The 16,031-nt window shown below is 37.6% G+C and overlaps 1 protein-coding gene across 2 annotated transcripts in view; it reads left to right on the top strand.

Annotated features, from left to right (window-relative positions):
- The first annotated feature begins 1,821 nt into the window (after positions 1-1,821).
- The window catches only part of LOC117666274 (pantetheinase-like), a 42,717-nt gene continuing 28,507 nt past the window's right edge, over positions 1,822-16,031 (top strand). For both annotated transcript variants that reach the window (XR_015731418.1, XM_034418827.3), the window contains exons 1-6: positions 1,822-1,890; positions 2,579-2,811; positions 3,215-3,345; positions 12,499-12,691; positions 13,244-13,535; positions 15,399-15,769. Coding sequence is in view for 1 of the 2 variants with exons in the window: in XM_034418827.3 (XP_034274718.2) it covers positions 2,590-2,811; positions 3,215-3,345; positions 12,499-12,691; positions 13,244-13,535; positions 15,399-15,769 (1,209 nt within the window). In the remaining variant the exon portion in view is untranslated. The remainder of the gene's footprint in view (positions 1,891-2,578; positions 2,812-3,214; positions 3,346-12,498; positions 12,692-13,243; positions 13,536-15,398; positions 15,770-16,031) is intronic.

Below are 16,031 nucleotides of genomic sequence, written 5' to 3'. Positions count from 1 at the left end.
GATTCCTGGCAACTTCCTGGCCTAATCCCATTAGCTTTCTTGGTAACATTTCTAGAAGTGGCTTGTTATTGCCTTCTTTCTGGGGCTGAGGGAGAGCGGTTGGCCCAATGTGATCTAACTGGCTTTGTACCCAAGGTGGGACTAAAATTCATGGTCTTCTGGTTTCTAGTCCAGGATCTTAATCACTGCATCAAATTGTTTGTCCACTGGATTTTGTGTGAGTTGAACTTACATTTAACACATTGCCTTCCTTAGGCATCTAGTAGATGAATGCTGATTAAAGCTCTCATTGAAAGTTATTATACTTTATTTTTATGCTAACTGGTAAAGTTACAGTATATGTTGAGACATCTTGGGGCTTTTATATGCAAATGCCATTTATATATAAATCCTTCCTGGTGCTTATTGCCAGGAACATCCCTCAAGTGTTTAGGAGCCAATGAACTGTAGCACCTGTGAGCTTGGATTGTTAGGTTCAAGGATGCTTAAAAATATATGACATCCTATCACTGAATACGTTCCACTGATCCCAAGATCGCCATTTGTAAAAATCTGTTTTGCTGCTTTAAACAATTCAAGCATCCCAGACATGGGTCCTCTGGAGTGACTCTTCTTCTCCTCCTCCTCCTCACTCCATTCATAGCATCACAGGTAGAGTCAATATTTTACTTGCTGTATGCAAATCATTATTGCATTATGTGCCAATTCTCAAACCAACATCAATTCTTAAATAGCTTTCACAAAAGTTAATCACTTTTTCCCATAATAGCAATAGCACTTAGACTTTGTATACCATTTTACAGTGCTTTTACAATCCTCTCTAAGTGGTTTACAGAGTCAGCCTATTGCCCCCAACCAGGGGTCGGTTCTATTTACCTTTACTATCGGTTCGCTCTCTTATGTATAGAAGCTTCTGCTCATGGGCAGATCACCAATAATGACATCGTGCTGGGTGGGTGGAGCCTCCCGTCAGTTTTACTAGCAGTTTTATAGAACCAGACAGAACTGGGAGCAACCCACCACTGCCCCCAACAATCTGGGTCCTCATTTTACCCACCTTGGAAGGATCGAAGGCTGAGTCAACCTTGAGCCTGGTGAGATTTGATCTGCCAAATTGCAATCAGTCAGCAGAAGTATCCTGCAGTACTGCACTCTAACCACTGTGCCACCATGGCTCATAAATAATTTAATAAATGAATTAAAACATCTCCCAAAGTTAAGTTACTAAGAAATCTGTTTCCAGATGGGCAATTTTAAAATACAGTCTATCATTTGCTTTTCTGTTCTAAGTTAGCAACTGGCATTTCCTTATATTCATCTACAATACATACTTATGTATAGAGTTTGTTTATTTATTTATTTATTTTATTTGTCAAGAATGTATTAGGTAATATATATAAGTATAAGCATGAACTTAATACATAAAATAGATAGGAAACATTAGGACAGGGACAGTAGGCACGCTGGTGCTCTTATGCACGTCCCTTACAGACCTTTTAGGAATGGGGTGAGGTCAGCAGTAGACAGTCTTAGGGTAAAATTTTGGGGGTTTCGGGATGAAACCACAGAGACAGATAATGCATTCCTAGTTGCCCACTTCTCTCTTTCTATGGCAGATTGAAATTATGAGCAACTTTGTTTCTCCCTGCAAAGAAACAGACAAAAGTCTGAGACTCTAATCAGCATACAACTGCTTGTATTAGGTGCCAAATAGTATTGGGAAAGCAATGTGTTAACTATTAGTTGGACTCAGGCAAAATCAAGAGACGGTCCAATAAAAACCAGTAATCACCCTTCCAGGCATTCATCCAGGCATTCCAGGCATTGTTTTGGACAACCTCTGGTCTTCCAGAATGAGGAAGTAGAAGCAGAAGTTGCAAAAGAAAGCCGGTGAGTAGAACAAGTTTGAATGTTATCGGCTTTTTGCGTTCTTTGTTTTATTTCTAATTGAGACAATTGCTTTAAAAAGTATTCCATTGTAAATGTTTCTTTAGAAGTGTTCCCACTTGCCCAGATAAGAGAGAGGCAAATTGAGGCAATAGAATTAATTTTGGGAGACTATACTTGACTCTAACGGGGATAGGTGTGGCTATCGTAACTTCAACATTGGGCCATAAATGGCTTTTGAGAAGGGTCAATCGTAACTTTGGTCATTAAGCAACCATGTGTAAATTGAGGACTGTGTTTTAATCTAGAGCACCTAGATTTCAGTCTATATATTTAGTTTTGGAATATTTATAGAAAAATAGTACAATATTCCTTTTTTTCTTAAAGAGGAAGAAGACTAAGAGCAAAACAATATGCCTGCTTGCTCAGATTGAATCTAACCATACATATTCAAAGATTTGTTTCTTTGTCTGGGTGATTTGAATTAGAGTCAAAACACAGAAATATTGTTGGAAGCATAAAAAGTTCAAAGTGCATCAAACTGTTACTGATTCATTTCAAGAAACCCTATCAAAACTCAACAACTGAAACAATCACATTATCAAAGGTCATCTGATTAAATATATGCTATTTCCAAACACTCTGTCTTCACTTGATCTACCTTTTCAATCTTGTTTTCTCTCCCCCCCAGTCTATAAGGACATGGCATTGGCATCCTCTTCATCTTTACAGCTTGCTTTTATTTTTATACTTCTGGCGGGGCTCAGGACTTTAGCCTTGGACAAATACACCGCAGCAGTATACGAACATGCAGTCATACAGCCAGAAGTAACAGGAAAGCCTGTTTCCCCTGAAGAGGCCTTAAAATTGATGAACCAAAACATGGACATCTTAGAAGATGCCATCCAAAAAGCAGCAAAGCAGGTACTGGGTACTACTTGCTAATATGCATTTGTTGGTAAAATGGTTGTCCTCAGTGGTGGGATTCAAATTTGTTTACTACTGGTTCTGTGGGCGTGGCTTGGTGGGTGTGGCATGGCTTGGTGGGTGTGGCTTGGTGGGTGTGGCAGGGGAAGGATACTGTAAAATCTCCATTCCTACCCACTCCAGGGGAAGGATACTGCAAAATCCCCATTTCCTCCCGATCAGCTGGGACTTGGGAGGCAGAGAAGAGATGGGGGCGGGGCCAGTCAGAGGTGGTATTTAACGGTTCTCTGAACTACTTAAAATTTCACCTACTGGTTCTCCAGGACTGGTCAGAACCTGCTGAATACCACATCTGGTTGTCCTGCAAGGGAAGGTGCTTTACCTTCACTTCTTTTGACAGGGAGCACATATCATTGTGACTCCAGAAGATGCCATATATGGATTTAACTTCACCAGAGAGACCATTTATCCTTACCTTGAGGACATTCCAGACCCACAGATCAACTGGATTCCATGTACCGATCCTGAAAGGTATCTTGTGCTTTGCTTTTGTGTAGTCTCAGTTTAAAGGCACTTGACTGTGGTAGCCTTCTCTTAGGTTTGTGTTTCAGTATTAGAAGGTACACCATGACATGGTCAATGTGTCTTGATGTAGGAAGGATCTTTCCATTGTAGCATCCCATTTAGGCATCCATTAGACCTCACCTGTTATCATCTGTATACATCCTCCAGATAAGTTGAGCTACAGTGTCCATCCACCCTGACCAGCATGGCCATATCTTGCTTGCTTGCTTACTTGTTTGTCTGTTTATCACACTTTTTAACTACCCCTTGGCCTCAGAGAAGGGTTCCAGAATACAATTTAATCATAAAATTAAAAAGAATAATATTATTTTAAAAACAATATATAAAATAATTACAAATTACAAAAAAATAAAAAAAAGAGAATATGCCAATATCTGTCAGCTACATAGACTGGGATGGATTTAATCTAAACTGAAATAATGGTCAGCAATACAATAATTAGGGCCTGAGTACATATTTATAGCAAGCTTTCTCCACAGCGCTCAGGCAGTGCATGTAATCTCTGCTTCTGTTTTTATAACCACTCAAGGAATAGGATGAAAAATGATATCTGCTTCAAGATTCCCCAAAATGTTTGCAACAGAATGCAAATTTGAATTTAAGCCAGCATCTAGCCAGGCTTAGCTGATCTTGCAAAAGCTAAGGATCAAAATGAATACAGTAAGCACTTGGATGGGAACTACCAGGATATCTCACTAGGCAAGCCTGAGAAATGGATAAAATTTCTCAGCAGGAAATGATAAATCACTTCCATAATGATGAGAAAACTATAAAACAGCCATGTAATCAGCAGAAGTCCATCTTGAGTCAAAAGATATGCCAAGCTATGCCCAAGTACATCCATCCCAGTAATTCATTCCCATTTTTAAGTGTGTTCTTCTAATCATTAACTGTGCTTGCTAAGCTGCTCAGGAGTGAAAGAAGAGGAAATGGGGAGGGACAGGGGTAAAATTAAAAAAATTTCCCTACTGGTTCTGTGGGTGTGGATTGGTGGGCATGGCAGGGGAAGGATACTGCAAATTCTCCATTCTCACCCCACTCCAGGGGAAGGATACTGCAAAATCCCCATTCCCTCCCCACTCCTGGGGGAAGGATATTGCAAAATCTCCATTCCCACCCAACTCTGGGGCCAGCCAGAGGTGATATTTGCCGGTTCTCTGAACTACTCAAAATTTCTGCTACCAGTTCTCCAGAACCTGTCAGAACCTGCTGGATTTCACCCCTGCTATAGTCACAATATCATCTTCAAGTTGGTTGGGAGCTGATCTTATATACTAATTACTGTGTCAGTGATGAATGTTGAGGCAACTGATCTGTTTTGCTTTGGTAAAGGGGAAAGAGTATCTTCCCAGGAAAAGTCAATATTGTTGATTAAATTTCTCCTTTCCTTAGTTTCATTGTCATATCTGGGAAGAGGAAGATATGGACAATCCAATCCTCATTTCAGGCCATAAATACTCTATTCATCTTGAAATCAAATGAACAAGTTTGAATTCTTCATGTTTCATCAATGGAATGATTGTACCAATTGAATATTGAGCAATGTTAAATTATCTCTTAGCTCTTTTAAACAAGCATTGGCATTTCCTATATTCAGAGCCTTAAAAAATCCTTCCCCACAGAAACAAGCAGTGAAGTTTCTGAACCCCATTTTTCTTTTAAACAAATTGACTTGATAGGCAACTTATTTCTATTTGTTATAAGTCATTCTATGTTCTATTAGTTGGAGTGGAAAGGCCACTGTGATATTTGCCGGTTCTCTGAACTAATCAAAATTTCCGCTACCGGTTCTCTAGAACCTGTCAGCACCTGCTGGATTTCACCCCTCCTATAGTCACAATATCATCAATATGACTTCAGTAATAGAGTGGTCAATGCCTGGTATGCACTACCTGACTCTGTGGTAACTTCCCCAAACCCCCATAACTTTAACTTTAGATTGTCTACTGTTGACCTCACCCCATTCCTAAGAGGTCTGTAAGTGGCGTGCATAAGTGCACCAGCGTGCTTACCGTCCCTGTCCTAATGTTCCTTTTTACTCTTACTCTTTTCATGTATTCAAATTATGTTTATACTTCTACCTATTATCTTATATATGCTTGACAAAATAGAATAAATAAAATAAAAAGAGCGCAAGCAGCACATTGGCAGAACCAGATACATCTAGTTTGTTATCCATCCTCATCTCTTTCAGTGACCTTAAGAAACGAGGCATTTTTGTCAGTATTTTGCCCCTCATTTAGCAACTAGGTATTGTCATTTTTTTTTCACCCCTGCTTAATGCCTTCGTCAAAAGCACATTTTGGCACAAGAAAAAGGCAGCATTTGGCAACTTGACATAATTTGGCAAAAAAAGGAAGTCTGGAGGACAGAATCACATTTAACAGAGAAAAGCAAAGTGAAAGAAAACCAGAGGGGAAAAAGATCTCTTTAAAGCCAGAAATTCTTTTTAACAGAATGAAATTATTTTTGATTACCAAGTGTTTATTATAGCCATCTTTTATAAAAGCCACCAATTACTTATGAAATGCATAGAACACATTTGCAAGTATTTGCAAGAGAGACACACACAGAGACAGAGACAGAGAGACAGACAGAGAGAGAGAGAGAGATGGTACCTTGTACTTTCAAAGACCTACTCATATTCATTCCTGGGGGTCTCCTGAATTGCTTGATTTCTGGACACACTCCCACCCTCACCCCCTTTTCTCCAGTTTCTGATCATGCCTCAATAATAGAATACAGAAGGAATGAATACTATAATACATGCAATGTTACATCAAGGTAAAATATATTTGTAAAAGAATTTGCTGCTGGGGAGGGGGAAGTAGAAAAAATGAGTGGTCATTGCACAAAGCAATCCTGATACTGTTGACCAGGTATAAAAAAATGTTCTGCAACATGCATTTCTCTGGCCTACATTGGTTTTTATTAAACCTGATTACTGCAAGCAGATGAAGAAATTACGTACATTAATTTACTTGTTTATCGAAAGTGGGGAAATAACTGGAGAAATTTTATGTCATGTACATTTGGTAGAAAGTGTACCGACAGTTGTAAAAAATACATGGGCTCTGAATAGATTTGGATTGAATACAAATAAGTGACTAGTATGAATGAAGTGCAGACAATACATTGAAAGTACAAAGGAAGAGTAATTGGGTTGAGGGGAAGGGGAAGATGAAAAAATCAAGGTTGGGGCGATATATGTGAAAAAAGGAATCGAGGCAGAATTAAAGTACAAAGATACTAAAGGGAGAATTCTAATGGTAGAAATTAGGAGAGTCAACGCAAAAATGATGTTGGTGGGAGTATATGCTCCAAATGAGTAACAGGGACAATTTTATAAAAAACTACACGAACAATTAGGGAGTCAGGCCCATGCTGAAATATGTATGTTAGGCGATTTTAATGGAGTTGTTAATCCACTGAAAGATTATAAAAGTGGGGAGAGAAAAAGAAATAAAAGATTACCTCTACCAAAAAGCTTCTTTGATCTTGTCGATGAAATTAATTGATATATGGCGCACTTTACATCCTCACGATTCCCAATATACTTTTTTCTCAAACCCACAGAATTCTTGGTCTAGAATTGACATGGTATGGACTACTAGAAAATTAGGTTTAGAAATTAAGAAAGCGGATATAAATATAAATACCTGGACAGATCATAAACTTCTTGAAATACATTGGCACCATATTAACAAGAGAAGACAACAAAGATGGAGTCTAAGGTCCAACCTTTTGAATGAAAAAGAGTTTATAATAAAATTAAATGCAGAAATTAAGCGCTTCTTTATTGAGAATGGCAAGCAAGGTACGGCGAAGGAAATTGTATGGGATACCATGAAAGCGTATTTGAGAGGAGTAGTGATATCGTATACGGCATTCAAAAATAAGGAAGAAAGGAAAGTTAGAGAGGATTATAATAAGAAATTAGAGGAAGCAGATAGTAAACTACAACAAAACCCGGGAGATGAGATGGCCAAACAAAAATGGATGATGGCAAGACATAACCTTAACATTCTGGATCAGGAAGAGTTGGCGCAAAAAATTAAGAGAATAAAACACTACCACTTTGAGAACGCCAACAAGTCGGGAAGATGGCTGGCATATAGATTAAAAAAAGAACAGGAAAAAAATCAAATTCTTATACTAGAAGACATTAATGGGGATATCTTGACAAAAGAAGTGGATAAATTAGAAAGAGCGAGAGAATTTTACGAAGCCTTATATAAAGAGGAAGTGATTGACCCAGACAAAATTGCACAATACCTGATGGAAGCTAACTTGCCACAGATAACGGAAGAAGAGAGAGAAATGTTAAATAATAAAATCACAATAGAAGAACTCAAACTGGCTCTCGCCAAAATAAAGAAGAATAAAACACCAGGTCCAGACGGTCTCCCGGGGGAAATCTATGCAAAATTCGAGGAAGAACTACAATCAGAATTGTTAGATATATTTAATGAGGTACTAGTTGGTACAAGAATCCCAGACTCCTGGAAAGAAACCTATATTATGTTGCATTCATCCTGGTGGGCTTCTCATGATTAGTCCAGATTAGGAAAAACACAAGGACAGGTGTTTCTCGGGATGAGGAAGCAGCGAACAAAAGGCTACCATCTCTTTTATTAGTTATCAAAATACAGCGTCATCAGAAGGCGTTATTATGGCTACACATCTCATATTACATACAAGAGATAGAAAAACATCCATATATTCTCCATATAAGTTTCACATTCTACCTATTACAGTAAATCATGTGATTTCTAGGAAAGCAATACTTAAGGTGCAAAAACAAGACTTAACTCTGGTTATTTGGTGCCAGTTACTACCAGGCGAGAGGCCCATCTCCTGTTATCTGATTACCTCACTTCTCAGGAATGTTCCGCAAGAAGATGTCTCTTATCTTTGCAAATACAGTCTATGTTTTGAACAAAGAGAGAACAAAATAGGGCCCTTTAGAGAGTATCCATATGAACCCGCTTTTCATAGTCAGATTATTTCGGTGCTAAACTCCATACACGTGTCCAACCAGTTAAACTGGTCTATACATGTACTATGGCCACCGCATTCCCACAATATTACCCTCATATTGAAAGAAGGTGCTGATCCAAAACAGATAGCAAATTATAGGCCGATTTCTTTGTTAAATTCAGATTACAAATTATTTACCAGTATAATTGCGGAGAGATTAAAAAAAATTCTAAATGGCTGGATTCATAGTGATCAGAAAGGATTCCTCCCAGGGAGGCAAATGAGGGATAACGTGAGGACAGTAATAAATGTTATAGAATACTATGAACAACACCTGGAAAAACAGCTGGCGTTAGTGTTTTTGGACGCCCAAAAGGCGTTCGACAATCTAAATTGGAAATTCATGATTAACCAAATTGATTTGATGGGATTCAGGACAAATTTTAGAAAGATGATTGAAAATATATATTATAAACAGAGAGCAAGCATATTAATAAATGGGGATAAGACACGGACATTTTGGATACAAAAGGGAGTTAGACAGGGATGCCCCCTGTCCCCTCTACTCTTTATAATGGCGCTGGAAATCCTACTCAGAAAGATTAGAGACAACAAAGAAATCAAAGGATTACAAATTAAGAAAGAAAATTTTAAAATACAAGCCTTTGCGGATGACGTGGCCTTAATAATGGAAGATCCCTTGAAATCTGATCCCAAGGTACTCCAGGAAATACAACAGTATGGAGAAGTTGCTGGCTTTAAGCTTAACAAAACTAAAACTAAAATTTTAGCAAGAAATATGACGGAGATAAATAAGAAGCGGTTAGAAAAGTCCCTTGAACTTCAAATAGCAAAGAAAATAAAATATTTGGGAATCTGGATCACTGTAAGGTATTCCTCCTTAAAAGAGGACAATTATAGTCCATTACTACAAAAAATAAAGCAGGACATAGATAGATGGAAGAAACTAAAACTGTCCTTTACAGGTAAGATTTCAGCAATTAAAATGAATATTCTCCCCAAAATTATATTTCTATTTCAAACCATTCCAGTGAATCTTGATAAAAAATATTTTCTAGATTTGGAAAGGAAGGTGCGAGACTTTTTGTGGGAAGGGAAGAAGGCAAGAATTGCATATAAAACACTGCAAGGGAAAAGAAGCATGGGCGGCTTCGGATTACCTGATTGGCAAGTTTACCAGAAAGCGGCCAAATTAGTATGGATCAAAGAATGGGTCGCATTACAAAATAAGAGAATCCTGACGCTAGAAGGCCACGATCTACAGGCAGGCTGGCACGCTTATTTATGGGACCCAAAGAACAAAAAGAAATCATATTTCCACAGACACAAATTAAAGGAGACTCTGATCCAAACATGGGAAGAAATTAGACAAAGATTTTATACGAAAGTACCGATTTGGCTCTCAATTATGGAGGCGTTGATTACTACTAATAAAAGGGATATTGTGAAATTTGGCACGTACAAAGACATATTAGATGAAAATGGTATTCTTAGATCACGAGAAACACTAAGTAATCAAGGTTTTAATTTGGACTGATGGAGCTACATGCAGATAAGTTCTAGATATCAAAAAGATAGGGATCAATTTGGTATAGAGACGAAGTACAACAATTTAGACAAAATTATGTTGGGGTTGAAAAGAAAATGCTAGCCAGATTTTATAACCTCTTATTAGGCGAAGACAGAGCAGAAGGGATAGCCAGGAATCAACTAAGCATTTGGGAAAAAAATATTGGCCACAGACTAAATTTCAATGACTGGGAGGAGGCTTGGAATAGAAACTATAATCTTACTAAATCAGCAACTTATAGGGAGAACCACTACAAAATATTTCACAGATGGTATCTAGCCCCAGCTAGATTAGCAAAAATATTTCCTAGCGCCTCAGGAATTTGTTGGAAGTGTGGAAAGGAGGTTGGCACCTTCTTTCATATGTGGTGGTCCTGCTCGGAGACAAAAAAGTTCTGGGCAAAAATACGAACTTGGCTGCGAGAAATAGTGGAAGAAGATATAAAATTATCTCCGGAAATTTTTCTACTAGGAATGACAGGAGATGGGCTCTCTAAGGACAAGACAGAATTAATTATACATATTATAACAGCGGCCAGATTAACCTTCGCAAAATACTGGAAAGATAAACAAATCCCTCCAGAGATGACAATAACAAATAAAATTCTAGAATGTGCAGAAATGGCAAAATTAACTAGTGTTCTTAAAGACAATGAGAATTCAAAATTTAAGACAGTATGGGAAAGGTGGTACAAATGGTGGAATAATAGAACAAGACTATAAGGATATGCCTATTTCTAATAATGATAGATTTGAAGATACTTGATGTATATAATGTATATATGTAATCGCACGATACCTCAGATGTTACCTGAGATTTGATATTTTCTTTTTAAAAAACCTTTTTTCAAAAAATCAATAAAGTATTTAAAAAAAAAGAAAAAAAGAAAAAATCAAGGTTGGATGGAGTTGATGTATTTTTTTAAAAAGGGAAGTGAGAAATATAAGAAACAAAAGGCATGTGATGTTGGTGGACACATCCATGGTTGGTAGGGATAGAAAGGAATGCAGAAGCATAATAAATGGTGTGTCCTTTTTTTCCCATCTCCTGCCTTTAATTCTTCAGTTACTAATTCTCATTCTTTTTCTATTCCTTGTGTAACATTATTTACCCTGTGAGAGTACAGTCAAGTGTCCAGACTGTTCAAATGGTCATCAAGATTATTTGTAAGCTTGAGCTCTCTACAAGAATCTGAACTACTAGCGGCCAAGGGAAATTAGCAAGAGTTAAGAGTAGGATTTCAAGTTGACCAGGACTTATATCTCTTGTGGGCATGAAGGGACTGATGACGCGTTTGACCCCTCCCTCAGGCTCAGCCTGGTCATCTTCTATATGTACATGTTTATGCATGGGCATATTAGTTTAATCTTCTAGAAGATATCTCAACATATTAGGAGGGCTCCAAGTGCCAAAAGGTAGCATGTCATAACAGAAGGAAAACAACAGCATGGAATCCTGGATTTATTAATCAAATCACAATGTAATTGGATGTGGCATGTTCTCTTTTATGAGAACAATCTAAAGAAGAGGGTTTCCAATCTTCAATTATACATACATACATACATACATACATACATATATATGTGTATGTATGTGTGTGTATATATATATATATATATATATATATATATATATATATATATGTATATATGTATATATGTATATATGTATATATATATATATATATATATATATATATATATATATATATATATATACACATATATATATACACATACATACATACATACATATGTCTCTCTCTCTCTCTGTGTGTGTTTACCACCTAGAATCATGGTTGTTTAGATGGGAATATATAAATTACATAAATAAAGTAAGTTAACTGATTTTGTTTAATCTCTGCCCTTATGTGTGTTTAAAGTCTCATTGCTGAAAATAGCTGGTATGGGAATGGAGCAATTTGGAGTGGGGAAGAAACTGGGTACATTAGATACACTAATCTATTATTTGCTTAACTGTATTTTATTAAATAAACCATAATTTGATGGCTAAGGCTGCATACTAAGGCTTAGACTATGATTTACAAATTACAGTTACTGGATTCACACAATATCAAACAAATAACTTTATAAATTACATGTTGTAGATTTATAAACAACCTACTAAATTATATCATTATTAATTCAAAGTATCTCTCAGCAGGGAACCAGTGCCAAAAAGATTCATTTCATCTTTTCCCCAGTGAATTGGTGTTCCACTGATTGAGAGCACCTAATTATTTCCCGTATCTTTTCCTCTTCAGTGAAAAAAACCCCTTCCTGAATCAATTTCAAACAGAAATATAGCTGGAAGGAAAAAGATTTCACAGCATCTAAAGCTCACCTACTCCAACCTTCATGACTCTTTTCTTTCTTTCTTTCTTCTCTTTTGTATTTTAAAAGAAATAACCTCGCTTCTGATTTATTGCCTGTTTTGGTGTCTCTTTCTGTATTACATCCTTCAACATGGAGATAAATTAACAGAATTTAATTGTACTAATTCTTCAGTTCTGTGGTCTTCACATTTAGATTTGGATCTACTCCAGTCCAAAAAAGACTAAGCTGTCTGGCCAGGAGCAATTCGATCTATGTGGTTGCCAATATGGGTGATAAGAAGAATTGCCATTATATAGACCCAAAGTGCCCCCGTGATGGCCGCTATCAATACAACACAAATGTTGTCTTTGATTCAGAGGGAAAGCTGGTGGCACGATACCACAAGGTAAGATTACAAATTTCACACTTCACAAAGTGGCAGATATATATATGTGTTGTTGTCTGCATGTCACCACAATAACCCCATTTGTGGGGTTAACCCCCAGATAGCCCCATTTGTTTAGAGTTGTCTAGATCTTGTTGTACCCAATGATATAGCATATATAATCAAGATTATTTCAATGTTGAAACCAAAAATGAGCCCTAAATGAAATAATTAAAATAGATAATAGAAGATATTTGTTTTCCAGCACAACTGGAACCAAGCTCTGTGAAAATGCAGGAGACCACTATAAATGTGTCTCAATTACATAAAGAAGATATTCTCCTTGTAATAGGTGCTGATACTACATTATTAATAGGCACAGAGGTTCTGGGAAACCAGTCAATCAGAATTTAAAGAAGTTTTGGGATTTTTTTCCTCTTTTTTAAAAATGCATTACACTTTCACTTTCAGTTAAAAATGACTTGCAAGTCAGTGTTAAGTCAGTGTTACATGATTCATACGTTTACTGAAAAACACCTTACCTGTTAACTAAATGTGTTATCTTTTAAACAGTTTAACCTGTTTAAGGTGGAACGTCAATTTGATTTCCCTAAAGAGCCTGAACTTGCAACCTTCGATACTGCCTTTGGAAAATTTGGCCTCTTCACTTGCTTTGATATTCTCTTCCATGATCCCGCTGTAACCCTCGTAACCCAGCTCTCTGTGGACACCATGCTTTTCCCGACAGCCTGGATGAACGTCCTCCCACATTTAACTGCTATCGAATTCCATTCAGCTTGGGCCATGGGCATGCGTGCCAATGTTCTGGCAGCTAATACTCATAATCCCATGTTCAATATGACAGGTAAGGTACTGGTTGGGATAAAAAGTTTGATTGGTATTTGGTTTTATTCATCAGACAGTTGAGAACCTCCAGCTGGTTGAAAAGTCTCTTCTTTGAGAAATCCTTTAATGCCCGCTTGCCAAAATTAAGATACGCGGGTGTGGTCCCGGCAGACAGAAATTCAGAGAGTAGGGAAGGCATTGCCATCAGTGTAGTATACAGAGTACAGTCCTATTCTTTCTTTATTGTGCTTCTACAAATAATCTCTCATTAGGCATGTAAACAGAAATAGCCTACAAATGAAGGTGAATATACATCACCCAGGATAATGTTGCAGGATCCAATCTGGGTCGGTCAATGGGACCAGCAGTTTTGTCTTCCGAGCTTTTGGATTCATACTGGAGCCCATCCTCAGGGAACTTCTCTCTAGCAGAGTGTGTACTTTGGGCTGTTCTATGTCTGTTAATTTATATAGTACAAGTACTTAGGAGGTGAGGGCTTGGCATTAGAAACAAACAGCCAACAACTTAATAGCCAGTCCTCAACACCCCAATCAACATCTAAAAAGCCATATATAACAGGCACCATAAAAATACCACACACAGAACAACCCAAAGCACACACGTTGCTAGAGAGAAGTTTATTTTATTTATTTATTTGTTCGTTTGTTTGTTTATTTATTTGTCAAGTACGTATTAGTTAATATATATAAGTATAAGCATGAATTGAATACATAAAATGAATACAAATAAAGGGAACATTAGGACAGGGACAGTAGGCACGCTGGTACTCTTATGCACATCCCTTAGGACAGAACTCTTAGGAATGGGGTGAGTTCAACAGTAGACAGTCTTAGGTTAAAATTTGGGGGATTTGGGGATGAAACCACAGAGTCAGGTAGTGCATTCCAGGCATTGACCACCCTGTTGCTGAAGTCATATTTTCTGCAATCGAGTTTGGAGCGGTTTACCTTAAGTTTGTATTTATTGTGTGCTCATGTATTGTTGTGGTTGAAGCTGAAGTAATCATTGACAGGTAGGACATTGTAGCAGATGATTTTATGAGTCATGCTTAGGTCATATCGAAGGCAGTGTAGTTCTAAGTTTTCTAAGCCTAGAATTTCAACTCTGGTGGCATAAGGTATTTTGTTGCGAGCAGAGGAGTGGAGGACTCTTCTCGTGAAATATTTCTGGACTTGCTCAATTGTATTAATGTCCGATATGCAGTGCGGGTTCCAGACAGATGAGCTGTGTTCAAGAATTGGTCTAGCAAATGTTTTGTATGCTCTGGTTAGTAGTGTAATATTACCGGAGAAGAAGCTACGCAAGATTAGGTTTACAACTCTTAATGCCTTTTTGGCAATGTTGTTACAGTGGGCTTTGGCTCTTAGATCATTAGATATGAGTACTCCAAGGTCCTTGACAGAGTGAGGGTTATCTACAAGGTCGTTCCCTGAGGATGGGCTCCAGTATGAGTCCAAAAGCTTGGAAGACAAAACCACTGGTTCCAGTGACTGACCTAGATAGGATCCTGCAGTAATAGCCAAGTTTTGCTTTGTTTCTTTGCATTGCTGATCATAAATACAATTTTTCTTTAAATTTTTGTGAGAGCCTGGAAGTCCACTGGTTCCTTAAGCATAAGGTATATTCTTCCTATTCTATTCTTGCTCATCAGAGTAGAAAAAGGAAAAGAGAAGGCCTATGGGGTGCATTCTTGTGCCTATGAATACATTTTCTGATCTTTTTTCAGAGTTAAATATGTGTGTTTTTGGGGTGGTGTTGTTTTCTTAAATATGTTTGGGGGGTAGGGAAGAAGAAATAATGTATACTGTCTGTCTTGCAAAGACATGATAAGAAAAATGGCTTTTATTCTTGTCATTTTTAGGCAGTGGTATCTACACACCATCCGGATCAGAAGCCTATCATTATGATGCAGAATCGATGAATGGGCATCTTTTGGTTGCAGAAATCTATTCCCATCCTTCTCATTTTCCCACCCCTCTTCCTCCTGTTAACTGGAGCTCATATGCCACAACTGTTGAAGGGTTTCCTGAGAACCATACTTTCTCCGGATTTATTTTCCATGATGACTTCACCTTATCTACCCTTGGAAAAAAAGCTGACAATCTTACAGTGTGCCAGAAAAGTCTCTGCTGCCATTTAAACTACAGGATGATGGAACAACAAGAAGATGAACTTTATGTGCTAGGAGCATTCGATGGTCTTCATGAGGTTGAGGGACAATATTACTTACAGGTATTCTTTTATTTATGGGGGAAATGCTAGACGGAAAGATGAAAGACTAGATGCCCACTAAATTTGCAGGTTGTATGTCTAGATAAACTTCAGCACTTTATTTTCATTATCTCGCTTGGAATAATTGTCTAGTTTAAATATTCGATCACTTTGTGGCTGCATCATGCACATGATGAATGGAAGTCTCTATTAGCAGGAAGAAAAGTAAGTCCTACATGTCTTACTCCTGGGAGGATTGAGGGAAATGTTCCCTCACACAGAG

The sequence above is a fragment of the Pantherophis guttatus genome, chromosome 1, assembly GCF_059756535.1.
Source record: "Pantherophis guttatus breed Tessera chromosome 1, ASM5975653v1, whole genome shotgun sequence".
NCBI lineage: Eukaryota > Metazoa > Chordata > Lepidosauria > Squamata > Colubridae > Pantherophis > Pantherophis guttatus.
Note: the sequence above shows the minus strand (reverse complement) of the source record. Positions and strands in the feature narration are given on the sequence as shown.